Source organism: Nymphalis io, chromosome 3, assembly GCF_905147045.1.
Source record: "Nymphalis io chromosome 3, ilAglIoxx1.1, whole genome shotgun sequence".
In the NCBI taxonomy this organism is placed as follows: Eukaryota; Metazoa; Arthropoda; class Insecta; order Lepidoptera; family Nymphalidae; genus Nymphalis; species Nymphalis io.
Window position 1 is genome coordinate 4095884 of NC_065890.1, and position 26341 is coordinate 4122224.

General features: G+C 34.4%; 1 protein-coding gene across 3 annotated transcripts in view; it reads right to left on the reverse strand.

Annotated features, from left to right (window-relative positions):
* Positions 1 to 4986: 4986 nt before the first annotated feature.
* LOC126781366 (serine/threonine-protein kinase 26) overlaps positions 4987 to 26341 on the reverse strand; it is an 84735-nt gene continuing 63380 nt past the window's right edge. For 2 of the 3 annotated variants that reach the window (XM_050506322.1, XM_050506321.1), the window contains exons 3-12: positions 23578 to 23794; positions 14694 to 14986; positions 14310 to 14455; positions 12124 to 12293; positions 11659 to 11801; positions 10650 to 10781; positions 9613 to 9708; positions 8846 to 8956; positions 8131 to 8201; positions 4987 to 7634 (exon numbers count right to left, since the gene is read on the reverse strand). In XM_050506322.1, the coding sequence (XP_050362279.1) occupies positions 7625 to 7634; positions 8131 to 8201; positions 8846 to 8956; positions 9613 to 9708; positions 10650 to 10781; positions 11659 to 11801; positions 12124 to 12293; positions 14310 to 14455; positions 14694 to 14986; positions 23578 to 23794 (1389 nt within the window). In that variant the 3' untranslated portion in view covers positions 4987 to 7624. Of the gene's footprint in view, positions 7635 to 8126; positions 8202 to 8845; positions 8957 to 9612; positions 9709 to 10649; positions 10782 to 11658; positions 11802 to 12123; positions 12294 to 14309; positions 14456 to 14693; positions 14987 to 23577; positions 23795 to 26341 lie in introns of all 3 variants that reach the window. The other variant, XM_050506323.1, reaches the window with a different exon arrangement.

Genomic DNA, 26341 nt, shown 5'->3' on the forward strand with positions numbered 1-26341 from the left:
CATTACAGATTTACATACTTCATAAGATCTTCTAGAGTCAGCTATATCAATAAGTGAGCCTTAATCCTGGAGTGTTTTTTTAAAATGATGTTCACAATGTAAAGTTTTCTGACTGCTAGAACATTTGCTTTCCTATATAGGTCTACAGTAGGAAATATGCGTGGCTTAGAGAGAGCTACTTTAAGTATCATTCTTTGAGCTCTTTCAACTTCAATTATGTGCGTTTTGTTAGAACCATCCCATACAGTTATACAGTATGCTATTAAAGATTGACATAATGATATATAAACAGTCCTGATGAGGGTCCAGTCAGCGATATGTCTCATATTTTTGAAAACATATGTAAGTTTTCTGAGTTTTTGACTCAATTGTTTTAGATGCCCTTTAAAATTAAGATTTTTATCAATTGTTATACCTAAGTATTTAGTTTGATCTATTTTATTAATAATGGGACAGGTACGTTTGGTATGATCTGCTAGATTACACGAATGAGCTACTAATTGATGTGATATTGTATTATTAGGTGTGTTGCGTATTGAAAAAACTATGTATTGAGTTTTACTTGGATTCAGAGTGAGGGTATTATAAGACATCCAGTGATTAACTGTATTAAAACCTTCTTGTGCAAATTCAAATACTTCATTCCATGTTTTACCGTGAAATGTAAGTGTGGTATCATCTGCATATGATATATTTTACACTTTCTTAGCTTTAGGTTACAAAGTTCATTTATATAGCAAAGAAATAGAGTTGGGCCTAAAATGCTACCCTGCGGAATTCCATAAGTGACAAATCTCTCATTGCTGATAACGTCACCTATTTTAACCTGCTGGGAGTGACCTAGCAGATAATTTTGTAAAAGTTGTAGTTGTCTATCTCTAATGCTTAAACTGTCTAGCTTCTCGATCATTTTATTCAAAGAGACTGTATCGAATGCCTTTTGAAGATCAATAAAAATAGTTAGGCATTTTTCTTAATTGTCTAATTTGTCTACTATGAAATCCGCAAGAGAATGAACTGCATCCGAGGTTGATTTTCCTTTCCTAAAGCCATATTGTGTATCTGCGATTAAATTTTTATCTTCCAAATATTTAACAAGTCTATTATTTATAATTTTTTCAAGTATTTTCGAGAGGGATGGTAATATCGAGATTGGACGGTAATTTGATACAAGGTTTCTGTCTCCGGCTTTAAAGATGGGTATAACTATGGATTTCTTGAGAGAAACAGGAAATATACCTTCGGATAAACATCTATTAAAAATGTAGGTGAGCGGAGTCACAATAAATTCAATTAGACACTTGAGTACCTTGGACGTTATGCCATCCCAGCCAGGACTACAGTTTGATTTTAGGTCGATTATAAGTCTACATATTTCATCTTTTGTAGAGCTTAAGAGAACGAATGAGTTTTGTATAGATGTTCTAAAGGTATTAGTGAAGGTGGTTGGTAGGTTTGAGGTTATTTTTGAGGCCAGATCAGCACCTATGCTTGCAAAGTATTTGTTTACTGAGTTTACTGATTCCAGGGGTGTTTTATTTATATTAAGGAGTTCAAAAGGTTGGTTTGTAGTTTTATTTATGTTATTAATATTTTTTATTACGTTCCATATTTTTTTGTTATTATTTCCAGCGGCTTTAATTTCATTTCTTTCGTAGTCCCTCTTACATTTTTTTAAAATTTGATTACAAAAATTCCTGTAACGTTTGTATGTAATTCTTAGAGTCTCATTATTTACCTCTTTCTTTAATTTGTAGTGCATTCTATCCCTAGTTCTTATGCATTTCAGCAAACCTATGGTGATACAGAGTTTTTTAATTATTTTACTTCGAGGAAGTCTATTGGTAATTGTGTTTTTCAAAATAATGTTTTGTATAAGGTTAATAAATATGTTCATGCACTGATCTGGATTGTTATTTATATTATATATCTCACAAAAATCTAAAATTTTACAATCATCTTTTAATTTGTGAAAATTTAATTTATATGACTATTTTAATTTTTTATACATACTATTGGTATTTTTATTCATACATAAAAGAATTGGTTCGTGATCTGTTATTGCTGTTTTTAAGATGAACGTAAAAGATGATAGTTTTGTTTTAAAGATTATATGGTCTAAGCAACTATTGGCTCTAGTAGGTGTGTAATATGCCGGGATTAAACCAAAAAATGACAAGACTTCAAGATAATTCGAAGTATCCTGATTTAAGTCAGCAATATTAATATTGATGTCTCCCATTAATATTATGTTTTTGTATGATGAGAGCTGCGCGAGCAAGTTGTGGAGAGATTCAATGAAATTATTTAAGAGGCGGAAACTAGGAGGTCTGTATATGGCAATTATCACCGTGTCTTTATTTTTTTTTTTATTGTGAGGCAATTAGCCTCCTGCATGTTAGGTTCTTCTACTTTAAAATCTATATTATTATTAAAAATAACAATGACCCCATCGTTTTGATTGTAGTTTACTGAAGTGCTAAAACACGTGTATCCCGGAACGTTGGGGAGATTAATGACGTTAGAAAGCCAGCATTCAGATAAAATAATTATGTCAATGTTGAAATTGAATCTCGATAGTAGGACATTTAAGCTGTCAAAGTTTTTATTTACGCTTCTGATGTTCTGTTGCAATATTTTAAGATAAGCATTAGGGTTCAAAATTAGCCGAGATGGCCTAGTGGTAAGAACGCGTGAATCTTAACCGATGATCGTGGGTTCAAACCCGGGCAAGCACCACTGAATTTTCATGTGCTTAATTTGTGTTTATAATTCATCTCGTGCTTAACGGTGAAGGAAAACATCGTGAGGAAACCTGCATGTGTCTAATTTCATTGAAATTCTGCCACATGTGTATTCTACCAACCCGCATTGGAGCAGCGTGGTGGAATAAGCTCCAAACCTTCTCCTCAAAAGGGAGAGGAGGCCTTAGCCCAGCAGTGGGACATTAACAGGCTCTCAAAATTATGGTATTACAATATTCCGGATCACAACATTTTAAGTCTGTTAATTCAAAGTTATCAATGTTATTTATATTATTTAATTCTGCCATTATATTAAAATCGAATATTAGAAATGCAGTATGGAGGACTTATGAAAAATGTTAAATTAGTCTCATACTTTTCTTGCTTTCGTTGCATAAGATTAAGTGAGGTGGGTATGAGCATTAGTAAATTCGCTATATAAACATTTATTATACTATGAAGTTTTATAATTGATTGAGTGCTTCTTATAATTGAGTTAAAAAAGAAAAATGAGTACTGTGTTTGTGATGTATATGTGTGAGTGTGCAATGTGTATACAAACAATAGATTAATAACTAAGAGAAAAGAATACAGTAATAATAAGCCCGAGTCGCTTATGTAGTTTCCAAGCGCTTGAGGTCTTGTTCGTTTTTTAACCGAATTGAGGGCTCATTTTCTTTCTTACGTAACAATATATTACCTGGAGTAGCCCAGCAGTACTTGTACTTGTTTTTCGCAGCATAATCTCTTGCAAGGAAATAGAGTCTTTTCATGCTTGGTGTAAGGAAGTCCGATACATAAACTGTTTTTTGAGGTCCATCGAGGCTCAGGTGCTTGGTGTTCAGTCTGTCGCCATTATTGTCCTTAGTGAAACGTTTTGCCGAGCTCAATATTTTGTCCTTAATGATTACCGACGAAAATTCCACAATTAATGGTTTAGATTTCTCATTTTTTGAAAATCCCCTGTGGATGTTTCGTATTTCATAAGGGTCAATCTCGACTTTGAGCACATCACCAAGTGATTTAACAATATCTTGTAATTCCTGCGTTTTTTCGGTTTTCACACTCGGAATATTTCTAATTTCTATACAAGTACCACGACTTCTTCTTTCTAGTTTTTCTCTTTTATCCACCAAATTTCTAATTTGTGCTTTGTCTTCTAGATTTTCTTGCATAAGTGTGTCGTATTTAATTTTCAGCTCTTCGTATTTGTTACTCATAAACTCAATTGACGATGAAATTTGTGAGTTCTGATCTCTGATTGTGTTGACGGTACTTAGTAGTGATTTATACTTCGCGTCCTGTGCGGCTGTCCATGTAGTGAACATATATACTGGTGGTAGGGCTTTGTGCAAGCTCGTCTGGGTAGGTACCACCCACTCATCAGATATTCTACCGCAAAACAGCAATACTTGATATTGTTGTGTTCCGGTTTGAAGGGTGAGTGAGCCAGTGTAATTACAGGCACAAGGGACATAAAATCTTAGTTCCCAAGGTTGGTGGCGCATTGGATATGTAAGTGATGGTTGACATTTCTTACAATGCCAATGTCTAAGAGCGTTGGTGACCACTTACCATCAGGTGGCCCATATGCTCGTCCGCCTTCCTATTCTATAAAAAAAAAAAAAAATTTTCAAATTTACTCAGAAAATATTCCAAGTCATCTCCCTGTTTACGCTTTAGTCTCTGTGACCTCATGGTTACATTGGAATCTCCGGTTATATCCGGAGATGATTGAGAATGCTGTAACATAGGAGTAGGTGTTTTCTTTATATGCCCTTGACAAAGTGTCACCTCAACTTTATTTTTAATAAATAATTAAGTGATCGTATTTAAAGTACCAGGGCAGCAGGATTTCGCAAGAGGTAGGCGGGGCCTTATAAATCGTAGCCACGAAGCGGATTGTACTAGGCGCAAAGTACCAGGCGCCGCGATGAACGTATACCTTCTTATTGGTTATGCACTCCTATTTTATAGCACGGATTTATAGTTTTTAATTGTAACTTTAACAAACAATTTTAATCACAAACAAGCTATAAACACATGCACTCAGTAAGCGGTCCGAGAGGGAAGAGGATTTATTAAACATTAATATAACTGTTATATCACTCACTTTGTCTTTTATACAGTTTGTTTTTTTAAATATCTTAAGTTTTAATAAAGATTATTATACTATTTATAAATGAATGTTAAGCGGTTCTAACTAATACTAAAGGACATAGAAATAAATAAAACCAATACATCCAAAATTAAATAACTTCTTTTATTCCAGAGTCAAATTTGTTTCCTACATAAACGTGTTAGAATGACGCCGTAACATTAATTGACCATTGCACTAATGGTACGCGTCGTGAGCTGTTACTTCGACTGGTGCATGAGTGGATTACATCTCGTTACGCGCACACAGCGCGCCGGCCCGTCCGCGGCCGCACGTGTGCGCACATGTGCGACATGTGCGGCGACTGCACGTCGCCCGTGCGCATGTGCGCACCGCGACATATGCGACCGCATGCCTTATCCGCTAACATCCAGGACGATTCACCGTATATTTATATCACAGTTACTCAGTAAAGCGTTGTTTCATAACCGACATGCTATTCGCTCGCGCAGGCGACGGACCGACTCGCAACGTTCTACGCAGTACTACGATCGGTTTATTATTATAATTATTGTATATATTATATTAACTATGCAATTATGATCACATAACCCATGAACCAAACGACGCGATCGTGAACAATCTGCGAAATCCCCGTAGGTAACAACTACAACCTCTACCGCCGGCCGACGCGCCTCAACTACGATCCAATGCCACAAACACCTAATTTTAATCAATAATCAACAATTTTCGCTCGACTCTAACACTACACGCATTACAATATAATACCATCGAGTGGAAAAATAATTTTTGTTTCTTCACGAAATCAACTTAACATCTCCCATGCACTTATCGCATGGCAAAACAAAATATAAAAGGCAGAACACGATGCGACCCGGGAGCGGAGCCCGCCGACTTACCGACTACGTTTTAGAGGCAATATATTTAGTGCTTCCTAACTTAGCATAAGAATGGGAAGGGTTTAACTATTTACGAACTGGCGGGCTCGGCTCCCGAGGCGTGAACACAGCTATCCTCCATACGCTTATAAGAACACTTCATAAACTGTTTTCTTTATATTATACTACACAATTTACACATTTATAATAGGTTTACATTTTTACACAGCAATAATAATTGTTTTGTAGTCTTCATTATAAAATACTCTATATAGTTCCGATTGCTAAATATTGTCGCATATCAAGCACGTGACGACACCGTGTGGTCAGCGGCGTCGGAATTCGATTATCGAATTCAAAGTTCGAATCGCCTCCAACGGTATTATCTAAACGAAATAAAATTAAGATAAAAAAAAAAATATTGTAACAAATATTAGATTAATGTTTTAAGACGTATCATTAGTCGCAGATTTATTACAAAGTCGGTATGTAACCGAATTAGATTACAAACTAAGTTCTTCAATACTAAACTAATAAATTTTTCAACGCTCCTCAACGGCCACAGTGCATACAATGATCTACTCCGCGGTGATTACAATTAGAACAAGAACGAAATCGCGTTCGAATCGAAAATAATATATCTATAAATGCTGACAATGTTGTCTTTTGTCTGGAATGACACTAAAGAAACACTACCAAATTTTCTTCATCTTCTTAATCTTTAGTACAAATACGTTACAATTTCGACGCCTAACGTTATCAGGCTATAAAAAAAAAAGTTGTTAAAAACAAAAAAAAAATATATGGCAAAATATTGGACAAGTGTAGCTAATGAGCCCTCGACGATAATTAATAAATTAAATGTGAAAGAATTACAAACAAACGAACACGCATACAAAACACACTCTATCAACTTCCAACAGAAACGACTCGTTAAATTCTATAAAAAGAAAAAAACTTTTTTTTTTTTTTTGTTACAATTTATGTGAGGATCTTACACTCACGTAAGAGGAAATTTATATTTACATGAAAAAAGAATATTCTATCTGAAGACGTAACTTTTAGCGTTTTTTTTTTTTTTTATCTATGGCATAGCAACATGGTGTCACAGATACGATAAATATAAGTGGTACTTTAGCAAACGATCGGTATAGTAAGGTCACTAGAAGACGGATTGTGGATAGAATTTGTTCGTTCAATATATATATATGTATATATATCTTATTATATGTTTTAGAATTAATATGCGACGGTTACATTTCGCTGTGGTCAAGGAATATATATATAATTAACAAATGTTGAAAGTTAAAGTTATGAAATTAAAACAAACGCGTGACTAACGCATATTGAAATATAAACATTTTAAACGTATTATGTTAATAAAATCACATCACTGATTTGTTCTCACAATCTTTTCGAATAACAATTATGGCGTTAGTTATACTCGAAAACAGGAAATAGACGTTATTATGAAACAATAGTACGTGTAATCGGTTCAAGTGTAACGTTAATATTTAAACATTAGAGATCTTTTATTTTCGTGCAGTTTTTTCGCAACGCCAACACCATAATATAGCCAGCGTTAATAAATACAGACACTAGTCCTTTACCCCTCCAAACAAAATTATCGTAAATGAGAACGCCGACTGATTGCAGTCGACCAGTGGTCCACTCCTCAGCGAGTAAGAAACTATAAACACTAATAAATTCAGACATCCGTAAGCCCTTCGACCACATCAATGATCTATTTATATTAACGCGATAACGCAGGAATTTAGGTTCTCTCTTATTTAGTTCAATATTAGCCACTATGTTAGGGTAACAAAATATAATATATGTAGCGCCGCGGGGGAGTGACGTCACGAGGCGCCGCACTCGCCGCGTCACGGGGCCCTGCAAGCACACGGGCGGTCAGCACAGCGAACAGTTAGAATGCCTTACCTTGATGTTTCGTTTACACTCAAAAAGTATATCAAATATTAATATATTCATTTATTAATTCATCCAAAATGTATGTATGATACACGAAATTCGTTTTTTTATAATATTTGTTGGGATTAAGCACAGCAATTTCATTTAGATGGTATCTATTAAATGAATTAAAAAAATAATAGTAAGATAATTTTTTAGAAATGGTACCTTTAAATTGCTTTCTTAAAATATTTTCTCACATCTCGTCTTTTGGAATCTATTTTGATCATGAAGTGTAAATCACTATAATGCAAAACATATAATTTCAATAGCTTTGCTAACGGTACTCGCAGGCTACTTTACTTCACTCCTACGTGTAGATTGACTTTCTACGAGTTTCCGTCAGAAAGGTCCCATCGTTAGAGCATTTAAGCGGATATATGTATAAAAATTAATGTGATTGATCTTACTCACCTACCTCATCCACTGTTGCGAGTTATGTGAGGGTGGGGACGGTTGGTGCGACTGCGTGGCCACTCTCTGTACCACCTGGGAATTAATATCATAAATAAGTTCTTAAAATAGTACTATTGGCGACTTTGAATCGATTAAATGATAATACATTTAAAAATACTAAACTCCGGGTAATTAATTAATCAAATAAACAATTTTGAATTAGTACATTACAAGATTCATTTGAATATAATACTATCAACGCTTCGGAATAAATTCTACTCTCTATCCTAAATAAAATTCTATATACGCTTACATTTAGATATACAAACTTGTGTAAAAATCAACGAATAACAACAGCTCTTATACAACTCGAAGGGATAAGTTTCATTTATTAATTTTTCATAATTAAAATTTTCAATCTATCTCTCGATTTACCCTGAACCTTATGCAGTACTTGGTATTGTCGTGTTCCGGTTCGAAGGGTGAGTTAGCCAGTGTAATTACAGGCACAAGGGACATAACATCTTAGTTCCCAAGGTTGGGGGCGCATCGGTGATGTAAGCGATGGTTAACATTTCTTATAATGCCAATGTCTATGGGCGTCGGTGACCACTTACCATCAGGTGGCCCATATGCTCGTCCGCCTTCCTATTCTATAAAAAAATGCCCCTTTTGTATCCAGAAAAGGATCACACGTTATATGATAAAAGACAAAAAATGCATGGGGCGGGCGGTACCTGCTGCACGAAGGCGCGCGTGAGGTGCGGCGCGGCGCGCTCGGCCGCGTCGAAGGCGCGCCGCAGCTCGTCCACGGCGCCCGCGCTGCCCGCGCCGTGCTTGCGGGACAGCTGCGGACACGGAGGGCGAATTGGATAATGCGTATTAACTAATTATATCATCAATAAATAAACTTAGTGCCTATTATTCCTCTTAATAATTTATGTAATAATAGTCCTCCAGGCCGATTTCGGCTACGGAGGCCAATCCCAGCTGCGTAGGATATATTATAGTGTGTGAGCGGACATAGATGCACTCTCTATTTCGTAAATCTCATAATCCGACGATTCAACCCGATCGGAAAGAGTTCGGGCGCAGGACTAGGCGCTTTACGTGCTTTCCGAGGCACGGGAGTGTACACATTTCCAACTTCCACCCCCTCGGCTGCTACTGAAAATCTTCGACAAATTCAATAACTTTTTGGCCCGACCTGGGATTTGAACCCAGGACCTCCGGATCTGCGGCCTTACATCTAGCCACTAGACCAAAGAGGCAGTTAAAGTTTATTTTCAGTATCTATAAAAAACGTCATATATTTTTTGACATAATCGTGTATATACAAACATACAGGGAAATAAATTTTAATTTTAAGTTTAACTTTAATATTTAAAAAGAAATTCATTTTAAAATCAATTTAAAAAAACATCGCACTGAATACATTATAATATGTGTAATAAATAGACACTTTACTAAAAAAAAGTTATTTATAACAAGCAGCGATGGTTACCTCGTTCAATAACGGATATATAAGTTGCTGAAGATAAGCGTGTCGCCTCACTTTGTTCTCCTCGTTGTTCGCTCCTCTGTGATCCAACGGTGACGACTGAAATACATTAGAAAACATCAATATATTGTGTTATGTTTTGGTACAAGTTTATTATTTCAAACCTCAAGAGGTCATATTCTGAAAATATTTCTTATTGCATTCCTAATGCCTATTACAAAGGTGATTTTGAATTTAATATCATTCGAATACTTAAAACCTGATTTAAAAATAAAATTTAATATCGATTTGTCGCGATTTAATTGTTCGTGTACTTGTAATAATCTATGGATTCGCGAAAAAATTGTTTAAATTTCTTCGAACTTACTATCTGAACTTAGGTAGTAAAATTAAAGTGGACATATGGAGTTAAGTGGTATAGTATTGTACTTTCAATTAAGACATATTACTAAAAATTGTTTGTAGTGCATAATACAAAGCAGAGCTATTAGCATATATTACATCGCATGAAATACGTAATAAAGTTTGTTTATCTTTACTCCATCGATTGGAATAGGTTAGTTAGTGAGCAAAAAGTTCACTAAGCAATGCCATGACTATTCTTTTTTTTTATAGAATAAGAAGGCGGACGAGCGTATGGGCCACCTGATGGTAAGTGGTCACCAAACGCCCTTAGACATTGGCATTGTAAGAAATGTCAACCATCGCTTACATAGCCAATGCGCCACCAACCTTGGGAACTAAGATTTTATGTCCCTTGTGCCAGTAATTACACTGGCTCACTCACCCTTCAAACCGGAACACAACATTATCAAGTATTGCTGTTTTGCAGTAGAATATCTGATGAGTGGTCGGTATCTACCCAGACGAGCTTGCACAAAGCCCTACCACCAGTAAAGGTGGTAGGTATTCAAGGTCAAAGTATCTTGTCTTGTTTTCCATTGTATGGAACGGACTATACGATAACAACGTTGTATATTTTTCTATAGGAGTTCCTATTTGTATTTTCAAAAGGTGATATATATTAGAGCGCTACTCACAGCTTTATTATTATAGACTACGCTGTCTCTATTGGAGGAGTCCCTGTCCTTGCGCTCGTCGCGCTCGGCGCGCTCGGCGCGGTCGCGCTCCTTCGTGCGCTGCTCGGGCGACACGAGCGGGGACTGCCGCGACTGGAATTTTAATTTATAATATTGATAAATAAATAAAAAGTCGAGATGGCCCAGTGGTAAGAACGCATGAATCTTATCCTCTGAATTTTTATGAGCTCAATTTCTGTTATAATTCATCTCGTGCTTTTCGGTGAAAAAAAAAATAGTGAGGAAACTTGCGTGTCTAATTTTATCGAAATTCTGCCACATGTGTATTCCATCAACCCGCATTGGAGCAGCGTGGTGGAATAAACTCCAAACCTTCTCCTTAAAAAGGGAGAAGGTGCCTTAGCCCAGCAGTGGGACATTTACAGACTGTAATATTGATAAATAACGATTAAACATGTTTTTATGTTATGTTAGGAGGACGAGCAAATGGGCTACTTACCTGATGGTAAGTGACACCACCGCCCATAGACATTGGCGATGTAAGATATAATAACCATTAGAATCAAACATCGCCAATGCGCTACACTAGCTCACTCACCCTTCAAACCGGAACGCAACAACACAAAGTATTACTCTTTAGCGGCAGAATATCTGATGAGTGGATGGTACTCACCCAAACGGGTCTGCTCAAAGCCCTACCACCGGTAAAAACCAGTATTTATGTTTTATTTAAAAAAAAAATGTTGGTATATATTTATGTTTGAGATAGACTGACATATAAAAATGGACGCATATGCATTTTCTCATTGAGGTTTTTAAACTATCCACTTTGTTTTAATGTTGCCGCTAGATGGCGCTACAGTACATCAACTTTAGTAACGTGCATTCGATCGCCATGAAAATTGGTAATCTACCGTTTGCCGGGTTTTGCTAGTTTTTTAAAAAACTTTTAAACATAAGCTGATGTATTAAATTTTTGGTACATGAACAGAATTGAATGTTTACTGACGGGTTGCTTGTCGGGCGTGTTGTTGTTGAGCGGCACCGGCTTGTGGTTGTTGTGATTGTTGTGGTTGTCCGCCGGCACGTCGTCACGACCGCCCAACGAGCCGTTCTGTTTGGGAGCGACCGGCGACGTAGGGGAAGGTATCACTGGAACGCAACATTATCAATATATTAAAACGATTTACGTATCCCGTCAATGTGAGCGTGCAGATGTACATTTCTGTAATGTAGTATATCAATGATTGTTTTTTACAAAAAAGATTATGTGTCCGTTATAATCAATTCGCCTGTGTCATGTTAGCGCATTTATTAACAATACTTTAATCTCTTCCTTCAATATAAACTATACATCGACAGTCTAAAAGCATTTACTCTTTAATCGAAAAGTTCTAAGCATGATGTAAAATTATATTCCAAGTCCAGGGGAGCGAAATCGCAAGATCGAGTCGCTAATGAATATAATGTTTACCGGCATCGTCGTGCATAGTGCGCCGCTTGTCGTCGGCGTGGTGCGCGTGGTGTGCGTGGTGCGGGAGGTGCGCGTGGTGCGCCAGCGGAGCCGCCCGCGCGCCCGCGCCGCCGCGCACCGTCATGATCCACGGCTCGTCCGCCTCGCTGTCGCCGCGACTGCACTCCTCACTGCAACGAGAACAGAGTATTATTTATTTCAAGCATCGTTACCCTTAACACTTTTATTTTAATATATATTTATTAAACGAGAGGTGTGGAAGAATGGGCTTTGTGGGAAATCAAAGTTTCTATCGATTCCAAATATATATTCTATCGAGATAAAAGCATTAAACTTAAACAACAGTACACAAATCAGTCATAAATATGAACAAATTGTGTATTTCAATATATTTGATTTTATATGCATTCTCAATTACGTCTGTTGGAATGTACATACTTTACATATTATCCCCATAATTCTTCAACCTAACGACACTATGCAAATTACGATTTGACATGAAGTAAGATTCAATATTAACACAAACAAACTCCTTTAGAAATAAATCACGCATACTAAAGTCGATATAATATTTACAAATATATATGTAATAGACATGTACAAACGAGTTACGAAACCAGATGACATAATACACTATTATGAACTAAGACAAAGGTAATCACAATAATGACTCACGCTACATTTAATACTGATTATCCAGTGGTTCTCGATCTATTTGGTATCGGGGAACACTGAGCTTTGATATTTTCAAGCGCGGAACAATTACAATACATTACATACATCGAATCAGATATCGTATTAAAACGGAAACATTTTGAATACAAGTACGTCAAAGGCATAAAGTGAATTAATCGCAAAAATTATGTCTAATTATAAAAGACTTCGTTCCAAAAAATAAAATAAAAAATAAAAACAAATTAATGTTATATCGACAAGACAGGACAGCTATATCCTCTATTTTAAAGCGCTAATTTTATAGAACAAGTTATATAATTATTGTATCATTTCCGTTTTAAAAAGTGAGCTAATAACAATTTTTGTTTGACATTTTATTTTGAAAACGTTTTTTTATTGTTCGTATTTTAAAATTGATTGACCACAGATTAAGAGCAACTAGCATATGGAATTACAACGCCTAATGACCTATTCCAGCACAAAAAGCCAGATTTCAACAAAGGAACATATTCGATCCTTTTATAATTCAGCAACACACGCGATTCGGTGATCACGGTTAAATTGATTGCGCTATTTAAGCAATAAATAAATGTATTTATCCTTGATACAAATACAAAGTGAGTCATAAGCGTAACATTTAATGCAATCACTGATAAATTAATATCGCTGTCGAAATAATGTCCTTTACAATATCCTTTACATATTCATGCACACAAATGTCTGTCCTGGGTAGGAATCGAACCCACAACCTTCGGCGTGAAAGGCAAGGATCTACCAACCACGCCCGTCTTAAAAATAATGCGCATAGTAGTGCATTCTCGCGTTTTCTAGAGAATACGAGCCCGTTGTCTCGATAACATGGGCACGGGCTCGCTCGGATTTGCATAATTCTCTAGCAGCATGTTGTCCACCCCTAAAAGTACTTTAAATTTTACAAGTACTTTCTCATACTGCAAATGTCAATTAAACGTGCTACGTTGACACGTCCGGCATGACAATTTTTCCCAAAGAGAACAACACGAATTAAATTTTTACCGTTTCACACTAATTTTAGTACATATATTTATTATTTACAAATCAATTATATAAAACTGCAAAAAACGAAATTTTATCATCTATTTATTTTTAAAACCAATAGCCTAGTTTCGAATAGTCCATAACTGATAAAAATATCCAAGTTTTTTTTTATATCCTAAGGATAAGCCTTGGAAAACATTTTAACTTTACGTAATTAGTAACAGTACATTGCACTACATCGATTGCACATAGAAGGATAAATATTTATTTCATTTAATAGTTAACTAGTAGTTTTATGTTTATCTTTACTTATCATGAATATGCTTTTGTTATTAGACTTTTTCAAGCTGACACTCTGCAGTATATACGTATATAAAGTTGTTTCACGTCATTCGACTGAATAAATGAATAAAATATGTTTGAAAATGAGTTAACATTCGATGTAGGTTTGATAATGGCAAACAAGACGGTTAGATGTTTGCAAATGTACTTACGAATCCGAATTCTCCGACTCGGTTTCGCTCTCCTCGCTCCTCTGCGCCTTCCACTTCTTATACCTATCTATAAGATCCATTAAATACGAATTCTTTTTAGCCTTTCTGATGAATTGAAATTTTAACAACTCTTTTGCTGTCGGCCTCTGAAATAAAAAAATAAAATAAAATTCATTATCGAATCGAAAACTTTTAAAGATTTATATGTGATAAGGAAAAAATAGGAATATAATTTTTTTGCTCACATCAGTGTTAAATATACATTATATACTTCGTTTCGTGTGTAAGAAATATCTCGTTGAAGAGGGCAAATGCCCTAGAATTACATTGTCATTCAAAGCTACGATCAATCACTTATCGATGACAGATAACGGAGGCGCTTACATTTTCGGGATCTTTGTTCAGGCACGCTTCGACGAACTCTTTGAATGGCTTCGAATAACTGCCGGTCAGCTGGGGAGGGTTATTTTTTGGTATGAGGAACAGCACTCTCATGGGATGAAGTTCGGAGTTGGGCGGTTCGCCTTTCGCTAGTTCTATGGCTGTGATGCCCAACGACCAAATGTCGGCTTTGCTGTCGTAACAAGACTGTTTGATCACTTCAGGCGCCATCCAGAAGGGTGTCCCGACGAACGTGTTCCGCTTGCTCGTAGTATTCGTTAGTTGGCCCGCGACACCTGAAAATTAAAAGTGTATTATTGGATACAAATAATGGAGTATATTTTTATTGATTGCTCTTTAAATGCAGCCGTAACGAAATATATAACAATGATACCAATTAAGTTTTTTCAGGATACCGAAGTTATCAGTAAATGAGGTTTCTTGGTATGATTAAAAATCTCATTATTTCATGTTATGTATTATCTGTCAAAGTTACTCACTCTATACTTAATCAAAAAATGGGCGTTGAAGAGAAAATTTGAAAATTGAATTCATCGAGTATGAAGTACCCCATATAATGTTATTAAAAAAATCTTTAGAACGTTATAATATCGATAAAGAAGAAACCAATATATTGGTTTGTTAAATTAAAAATCGACCATACAATAAAATAACCGAAACATTTAGAATTTCGTTTAAAATGTTTTCGGAGTCAGACAACAACAAAATGGCGTAAAAATACACCTAAGAGGTTACTGTTTGAGATATTCCTAAAGGTACAAGACCACTTTGGCACTCGTATACAGACGACGGCACTCTAAATGTCTCATCCTCCTCTCGACATAACATAATAAGCTCCGTGGAAATATACATAACATTTTACGTCACCAGCGAGAACTTGAGTAGATTTAGCGTTGACTCCGATGCACATACAGTAAGCAAACGGTTCAAATATTGAATGTTGGCTTTAAGCCAGCCTGTATAGATATGGTTTACTTAGCTAGTCGTCTCTGGTTTAAGCTGATTTATACATATACGGACAAATAATTTGATATTAAACAATACGTAGCTTGTAAATGCGAAATGAAATATTTCTATATAAATAAAATGGTAACTAGTTTCGCGAGATGTCAAGACGCAGTTTCTTTTTTTGCAGTGTAACCGTGAAGTGACCGAAATTCTTACTATTGAATATAGAATATATAACGTAAGACTGCGATATACTCGAGATCTATAAGTTCAAATTAAAAAATCTTTTTTCATTACAGTCCATTAATTCAGATAAGTTAACCTTACTAATATTAAAAATTAGAAATGAGTTTGTTTGTTTGCTAGGCTTCCACGTCTTAGCTACTAACTGAACAGATCATCAGGAAATATTGTATACATGAAATAGGGACATATTAGACGTATATTATATACCGGTGGCCGGGTTTTGACCGTCAGACAGGCCCGTCTGAACCACCCACACTCAATTTATTCTACAACCAAACAAAAAAAAAACAATAACCCTTATTGGAGGCGCATTCACGGTGTAAGAAGACAGACCATTTAGTATCAGGTAGCTTTATAACAATTGCTCGCGTCTTCTCAAAATGTCAATTGAAAAATCTAAAGAGTCACTCTATGTAAGCATTTTATAGAAAGCGATAACAACCGATCATTTGCTATAGAACAACAGAATGCTTCCAAGACAGAATGATGATAACATTAAACGATAGATAATAAAATAAAATTCAAAAGTTACACATAAATCCACTATTTATTTTTAATAATAGATTAAGTACTAAACCTCTCTTAGCTTATATAAGCAGTTATGGAATTCGTTCGTTAGTTCTTATAAAATTCGTTGGCTTAGAAAAGAACGAGCAAAGATTCCACGATATCGTACAAATATATCAAAGTTATCTTATACAAGGATCTCTTACATTAACGTTGAGGTGATCTTAGTTGGAATGAATACATTTAAAAGTTTTTTCGCTACTATACCACTCTTAATATCTATAGACAATTTTGATAAGGTTTATCTAAAAATCCATCAAAAGTATGATAAATCTGACGAGCTAACGATAATGATGAAACAATTTAATAGTGTAGAGGTGCGCCCGTCCATCAAGCTATGTCACTGAAATTAATATAGAAACAAATATTGACACATTCATGTTCAAGGCTCAAGTTAACGACGGGCTGATGGGTACGAGACCTAATTGGGTTTATCTCTTATATATAGTATTCGTATATCATAAGCCGAGATGGCCTAGTGGTAAGAACGCTTGAATCTTAACCGATGATCGTTGGTTCGAACCTGGGCAAGCACCACTGAATATTCATGTGCTTAATTTGTGTTTATAATTCATCTCGTGCTTGACAGTGAAGGAAAACATCGTGAGAACAATGAAATTAGACACATGCAGGTTGCATGTATCTAATTTCATTGAAATTCTGCCACATGTGTATTCTGCGGGTCGGTACCCGCATTGGAGCAGCGTGGTGGAATAAGCTCCAAACCTTCCCCTCAAAATGGAGAGGAGGCCTTAGCCCCGCAGTGGGACATTAACAGGCTGTTACTGTATATCATAAGTTTGTAAATAACTTATACAATTATATAGTTTTTTTTACGTAACGTTCTCGTCAAGTTCAATTATTTGCGCGTGTGTGTGACTTAGTGACGTAGTTGCGCCATGACTAAACGAAAAATTTGTTATAAACGACATAGAAATGTATGTATGTGTGTTTTTAAAAAACATAATTCATGATAAAACATTCTCTTATAACCGTCCTTATATCGATGATCGATGGAGACTGAGAATTTGTTTTAATCCGTTCGAAATGCAACATAGATCATATCGCGCTTATATATGTACATTTGAAAGTATAAAATAATTCATCTACAGTCTTACATTAAAATAGTTACTTCGTTAATCGACTAAAAAATTTAAATAAAATGACACTCGCAACTAACATATGCGCAATATAATGTAACAATATAGTTATTTACGATACGACTACAAATGTGTTTATAGGACTGTTTATAGGACACAGTGATATTAAATATACATAAAATAAAGTGATTGTACTCTAAAACAATTACGATCTATGAAAACTATTAACGTTGTCGTGTCACGCGACGTCACTCTCCGGGGAGCTTGTTTGAAATAAACTGATAAAAATAAAAAAAGAAATTTAAATAGTCGTTTTCAAACTAAACTGCAAATTCGATAACGTTACTACTCCACCACGCTACTCTATGGCTATGGCTGGTTGGTGAATAAACATATCGCAGAATTTTATCAAACTTTAGTTTGTCCTCGTGATGATTTAATTCACCATCGAATATAAAATGAATTATAAATATAACATGTACAAAATAACCAAGTGAAAAGTGAGCCCATGTACTATCAATTTACTATCTCGGCTATTTTTATTATGTACGAAACCTACTTATATAAATACGACAACTACATTATAGTACCCAAAAAAGCCGACAAGGTTTATGGGTGTACAGAATAAAAATAAATGTTAATATTTTTGTTGGAATGATTAAAATAAATTAATTAATTACAATTAAACTAGTTATATAGTTTGTGCTCTCTCAATTATAGGAAACCACAGCATCAATATTATACAAGTATAACTGAATAACATCTATTATTATGAATAATAAAATTTAAATTAACAACATTACGTGTTAAAAATGATAATTAAACAACTAACATTCTTATATTAGGTCTGAAATTGGCGTTTTGTACGGGAGGAATATAGTCAATTTTTTTTTTTGTAAAATATATTTAATTAATCAAAGTACACGCCGTTGTTATCTATGCACTTTTGCCATTTCATAGGTAGTTCATTGATCCCCTTACTAAAAAAACCATGGGTACGAGAATCAATAAACTCTTTGAAGGCGATTTGGACTGCCGCATCGGAGTTGATTTTTTTTTCCTGTAAGAAGTTGTCCAAATTCCGAAAGAAATGGTAATCTGTTGGAGCAAGGTCCGGGGAGTACGGTGGATGTCGCAGACATTCCAATTGTAGCTCATCTAACTTGGTGGTTGTTTGCTGTGAAGTTGTCGTGAAGCAGCAGTGGCCTAGAGCGATTGACCAATCTCGGTTGTTTAGCAGCTAGTTCTTCCTTCATGGTTTGCAGTTGCTAACAATAGATATCTGCCGTAATTGGTTGGCCAGATTTTAGAAAGCTGTAGTGAACGATACCGGCGCTAGTCCACCAAATACTCACAAGTAACTTTTTCTGAGTCAATTTTCGTTTAGGGCAGGATTTGGCTGGGTCTCCAGGGTTCAGCCATTGCGACGAGCGCTTCCAATTATCGTACAGTATCCACTTTTCATCTCAAGCAATGATTCGATTTAAAATCCCTTTATTATTGTGTCGGTTGAGCAAAGTAACACAGCAGTCGACGCGTGTTTGCAAGTTCGATTCACTCAATTCATGAGGTACCCATCGTTTAAGTTTTTTTACTTTCCCGATTTGCTTCAAGTGGATTAATTCAGTTTTATCACTTACCGTAAAGTGTTTTGTGATGGATCCGCTTCCAAAATAGCCTTTAATTCTTCATTTTCCACTTTGGTCTATGGCCGTCCACGGGGTTGGTTCTGAAGTTCGAAATTTTCAAAACGAAAACGTTGAAACCAAAAACGTACCGTGCTTTCTTTTGCGATACCAGCGCAGTACACATCATAAATCCTTTGAGCTGTTTCTGCAGCACTGGTGCCACGGTAGAACTCGTACTCGTAATATACCGTATTTCATGTTTTCCATTGTGCGGTTATAAGCGACACCAAAGAAAAAAATAATGAGGAAAAACAAATGAATGACTGTTTTCAAAATTCAAATGTACCAGCTAAATGAATTTATAAATTTTAAATTGGAATTCTTAACCAAAGAGATTTCAGATCAAAGTTGTCAGTACGACAAACCTCTAATTTCATATTAAGTAATGAATTTGTAAGTCTAAAATAAAATATTAAATTACTAGAATATTCAAATAGAATAAGAAATAAGTTTATTTCAATAACAGTTTTTTTTTATTTATTGATATAATTTTGATATAATGTAAAATACTTTTACCAAAAAAAAACAGCTATAAATATTTTCCTGAACGAACGCTTCAAATATAAAACAACAATGTCTAATATCAATAAAGTTTAAAATTGAGATGGGACCACCTTGGAGATAATCAGAATCATATCTGTCTATATAATCTAAATCGATTTATAAACAAAAAATTTCAACACAAAAAAATATATTTAAATCAAAATGAGTATCTCCTCATTTGAAGTAGGATAAAAAGAGAAATACTCTCAAGTCCTTTCAAATTGTATATTTTATGTTATATATGTACTTTTGTGAACGAAGATGATTATGCCAGTAATAACACTGGCTCACTCAACCTCGAAACCGGAACGCAATAATACTAAGTATTTCCGCGTGGCGGTAGAATATCTAATGAATGGGTGGTGAACCTACTCATTGGAGGGCTTGCAAAAATACCTACCACCAAGTAAATCATTCTCAGTCCTTATTTCGTATCGTTTAGGTACTTTCCGGATATTGTTTTATCTTCAGCTCCCATCGTCGACAAGATATAATACTTGATACGCGTGATACTTCAACGAACGGTTACGTACGTTTGAAATCAATTATCAGATTACAATAGTATTATTATAATAATAATTATATTAGCTATTATAATAAATAACATTTGAAGTTTGTGAAAAATATTTATAATTATTACACGTTCCCATAAGTAAACGCTAAAAGTTGATTAATTTATTACAATATTTAATACAACAAACACTCATACGTAAGCCTACACGTAGTCGCTGCGTATGAAATCTTTCTCAAATAGTTGTTCAAGCGTGCCGCTTCGAGTTTACGCAATAATATAATAAAACCGATCACGTCCGATATCGAATCCCAGTACAATAACGATATTGCTACCGTATGAGAACTTTTAAAGGAGCGGTAAGTAATATGACGAAATTGTTATATTCGAAGTAAGCCTTATTTATCGCGATTCGAATAAAATTACAAGATTATTTTCATGCAACGATTCTAATGCAAAATGATTTTAGCTCTCTCAAATTATGTCATGAATTACAAGTGTTTTTATTTTTATTTAATAATTTCAAAGAGTTAATGACTTTTTTAATTAGTGCTAATATTTTATTCTTATTATAAATTACTTGAAAACTGTACAATATATCATTCCTAGCTAACATAATGCTAATAAGCCTCGAGACATTAGTAAAATCAATTGCTTGAGAAGTGTTAATATTTTCTATTAAGCAAAACTTTAATACTTTATTGTACATCACACCACAAAGAGAAAAATACAAAACATGTATATTGCCTAAATAAATGTACAATTATGGCGACCTTATCGCTACACAGCGATCTCTTCCAGGTAACCGAGTGTAAGTAATTACAGATAGGATATGGGGTAGGTGTTGGTATGAATAAAATAATATTAATATTTAATTAAAACAAAACCAATTATTAAATGTAAATATAAAATACACATACTATACATATAACAATAAATAAATTATATTATCAGTACATACAAAATTATAAGTATATGATATAAATACATACTGTATACAGCAACAACGAATAAAACGATAAAACCTTTATTTTCTTATAAATAGCGCAGCCGTTCGCATATGATTTATCGAAAAACCGCAAGAACCGATACAACGAAACGTAATATATTTTTTATCTTTTATTATATAATACAAAATAAATTACTCTATACTGTAAAATAAATTCATATATAAGTATAAATTATAATACGAATATGAAAATTCACGTTTATTAGAATCCACTGTTCTTAATAACACATTTTTATTATGCATAGTAGGTATAAAACATCATTCATGTTATCATATATGAATATTATATTCATTCAATCCTCATTTGTATTTCTCATGATTATTAATTCTATTCATTGTATATCGGTTTTACTAGTGAGTACAATTTGTACGAGTAAGAATTCTAGGTAAATATAAAATAAAAAATAATTGATTTAAAACGATAGATGATGTAACATAATCTGTAGGATATTAACGAGTTTATTCGATTACATAATCCGATATTAACTTTGTCACCTTGGAGGTTTGTTTGTTTAAAAGAAGTATTTAAGTTTGTTTATAAGCGATGAGCGATTGACTGGACGAGTTCTTGAGAGGAAACCGCTTCTTGGCAAATATGAGAGAGGTCCTAAAATCAAGTGGAGTGACGGCACAAAAATTTACTGGTAGTGGTTGGGAAATAAAAGCCGAAGATCGGCCTCGGAGGCCCATGTTGCAGCAGTGAACGAACAAGGACCGATAACGCTCGATGTAAAAATAACATTGATATATACATACGGCTCATTACTCTTCACAACATCATATTAATGATAAAAAGCGTGGATTTTATGTTATGTTTTACACAAACGTTGAATTATTTTATGTTAGTCTAAACGCAAAATGTCTGGAAACCAAGAGCCAAAGATCGAGCTGAGTGGCGTACTTAGTCTAGTCTACTCTCAGACATATTGGTTATTTTAATACTACACATTGAACTAGAATAAAAACCGCAGCATTTATTTTCCGCGGATACAACACAAAGAAAAAAAAACAATTGCAATACTTTTTTATCTGTGACGAAAACATGCTCTACATATCAACGAGTATAATCTAGTCTATGGGTTGCGGTTTCAATTTCCACCGGTTGTAAATACATACATGTACGCAAAACCAACGTTTGTCGCGGTTCGGTCACATTATCTACATTCCCGTTACAGTTATACATGAAACGGGAGAAAGTGCAGTGTTGTTCGTTAACTGGTTTCATCCAATTTACGGTGTTGATTCTAACTATGCATTAAAGAGAAACTTATACATATTTATATTGACATTGCATGTTACAATAAAACCGGCATTGAGTTCGAATTGTATAGCTTTTTGTTTCGAAATGGATGCATTCTCTATTTATTTTTTAAATTATTACAAAGGGACGGGCAAATGGGCTACCTACCTGATAGTATCACTGAACATTGGCAATGTAAGAAATATAAACAGTTTCGGCAAAAATTATTTACGGTTGTCTATATTTTAAATTTAATATGTATTTAAAAAAAATAGTTGTTATTTAGATGTAATCAAAAACCTTTCAATTTGGGCAGTACATATATTAAACTTTTAACAATCAAACCCAGAGATTGAAAATAATTTTAATAATCTATGTGTTGGTTTATTATAGGTACTTTCTATATCGTTGTATATACATATAAATTATAATAATGTGTTTGATTTGCATAAATTATATTGTATTTGTATACAATATAAGCCTTAGAGATAACATTTTGTGTTTATTATTCATCTCGTGCTTAGCGTTGCAGAAAACAACTCTGAATCTCGTTAGGTAACCTTCATGTGTCGGATTAAACTCTACTAAACTGAATCTATGAACGCGAAAATGCAGATCTTTAATCCGTGGGAGTGGTGGCTTCATACATTCTCCTTAACTTTATTTTCGACTTTTGCCCAACCATGGATTATTTAAAGGCAACTATTTAAATTTTACTTGTGGTAGGGCTTTGTGCCAACTCGTCTGGGTAGGTACCACCCACACATCAGATATTCTACCGCAAGACAGTAATGCTTGGTAATGTTGTGTTCCGGTTTGAAGGGTGAGTGAGCCAATGTAATTACAGGCACAAGGGACATAACATCTTAGTTCCCAAGGTCGGTGGCGCATTGACGATCTCACAATGCCAACGTCTATGGGCATTGGTGACTACTTACCATCAGGTGGCCCATATGCTCATCCGCCTACTTATACATACTATATTATTATTAAAAGGCATTTTTTATTACTTACCGAAATCAGCTAGCTTGACGTCACCCATTTCACTGAGTAGTACGTTTGCTGCTTTTATATCTCTGTGTAACTTCCTCTCCGAGTGCAGGTAGTCGAGACCACGAAGTACCTCACGAAGGATTACTGCTATGTGCATCTCCTCGAAGCTCCCCGCTTTCATGAGGTCCAACGCGGACCCCCCGCCGAGGTATTCCATTATAATCCATAATTTTGTTCCCTGGAAAAAATAATTACATAAAATAAAAACCAAAAATTAATAAATAAAGAAAGATATGTTAATCGTAGCTGTTTAAGACAAACAAGTTTTCAGTGGTCTCGACCACTCTGGACGCTCGTCAACGTTTAAAAACATCAAAATTCAGAATATATTTACCTCGCCGTGACAATACTTAATCATTTTAGTTTAGAATATATTTTGATTGTACTATTTCCATCGTATGTTCTTAATTAAATATACATATTAATTATTGATAACCCTCTGCTAGTTATAATGTAATCTTTATTATGTTACAATGCAAACATTCATCGAATTATCGTCCGTAGTACGCATTAACCTTGATATTTTCGCAAGCTTATTGCGTGAATGCCACCGACGCCCTTATTGGCGAGAATATCATATAATCGGTTATTATAGTTGATTACCGACTAATTTACGAAAATCAATTTGTATTATACAAGCAAATTCCATCCGTGTATATATATAATAATTTTAATGGCGATCGGTTGAACTATAAAGCAGTTTATTTACCGCAATGTCATCTAATAGCGATTTACTGTTACATAGCATAGAAAAGCGACTTTTCGAAATCTATTACTATGAACAAAATATACCAACATCATTTTTATGTACTATATATGATACATACATACATATACGTAGCTACGAATCAAACAAATATTTTATATTATATTTTTATATATATTTCAACGCCTATTTACTTCGAAGCAATTGCCGTGATACCAGATTACTATGGAGGTTTGTCATTTAATCTGTTTTTCAAATTTGATATCATAAATACTCGTAAGACTCCCATAGCAAGAAGCCTCCGATTGATGCCGTATAATAAAACGAAGGACTATTTTTTCTTTATTTTTAAGCAACATCGAAAAATAAAGTTGTTCTCTTGTATACATTTTTTATATATCAGGTATTACTTCTTTGTTTATGAATTTGATTTTAATAATTCTCTTTGCGTTGAGTACAGTACAACTTTGAGTTGGTCCTATGTCAATGCCATTGGTATGGTATCATCGTTCAAATTTAATTTTATGCGTACATTTTATTCCGACAAATTATTAATTAAAAAAAAATTAAATCTTATGTTTTTTGGAAAAAAATCATTAATTTATAGATAGTTTATATAATTAACGCGTAGAAAAGCAGGCCGGTAGCAGAAGACATCCATTTTGCATAGTTACAAGTATATAACAAGCGATACGACGAATGTTTAAACATTTCAAACATTTATTAGAGGAAGAAACCTGAGTACACATGTTAAAACCTTCTTTTTTGGAGTAGTTATTTACGATATCGGTTGCAGTTCCTTCTGGATATAGGTCGTAAATCTTTCCGGAACGGAGCCAAAAGCCACGGGAGACAATAAAAGAATAGGGAGCGCCACGGGGCGTGGGCTGGTTTTAAGTTATGAATATGATCACGTGTGTCTAGTGACTGATGCGCGTATCCACGTAGTTTAATGTAACGCGGAAGACGACAATGGAAGCAACGGCGCGAGGATCCGGCACGTCTCGTTCACGCTCCATCAGCTGATTTGTTATAGGGTTATAAATTATTTAAAATTATTGGTTAAATATTGTTTACAGGTTACCGATAAAATTTACATAACAAAACGCAAATAACGTTCAATTTGACGCATTAATAGACATTAACCTTCTGCAGTATTTTTATCATATTTAAAAATGCTTAATTGAAATTTATTAATATATAATCGAGTACCTATTTAGCTATACATTACCGCGTCGGAATAAATTATGAGTTAATATAATCAAAATCGGTTCAAAATAATTTTTAGATTTAAATACGTTAGATGATCGAAAATTTCACATATACATACATATATTTATACAGACACACAATACATTCTTCTAAATAATACAAGGACACTATCTATAAAACTATCGACATCAGAATAGAGAAAAACACGTGATTATTTGAATCGAAGAGCATTCTAGAAATAAATCATAGCATTAACAACACTTACAATAGGAAGTTTAAAAAATTTATACTAGATAACGAACATTACGATAAAAATTCAAAGACAAACGCGAGATAACGTGTTAATTTGTCGTTCGCTTGCTTAATGATAATAATAGATAACACTCGTGTAAGATTCGTGAGGCACGTTGACGTCGGCTACATGTCAACAAACAAGTGTATCATTGGAGAATGGAATTTTATACAAATGTTCTTTATACAAACATTCTAATTACATACAATATAATTATAATATAATGGTGTCCCCCGTGTCTTTTATATTTCATAATAATTTCAAAAGAATGAACATAATAGGTTTCCCCTATAAAATTCCAGGTAAACTACATAATGCTTAATAAATTTACAATAAAAATAATAACATCTGTACGTCATTTATTGTTTCTAAAATACTGTGTTACATATGTAGAAAATAAATCATATAAAATTTATCATGGCAACACGGTTTGCATATAATAAATCCAAAGATCCGAAATCCGTATTAGAATCGAACATTATATTTAAAAAAGGACATTATAGCAATTGCTTAAA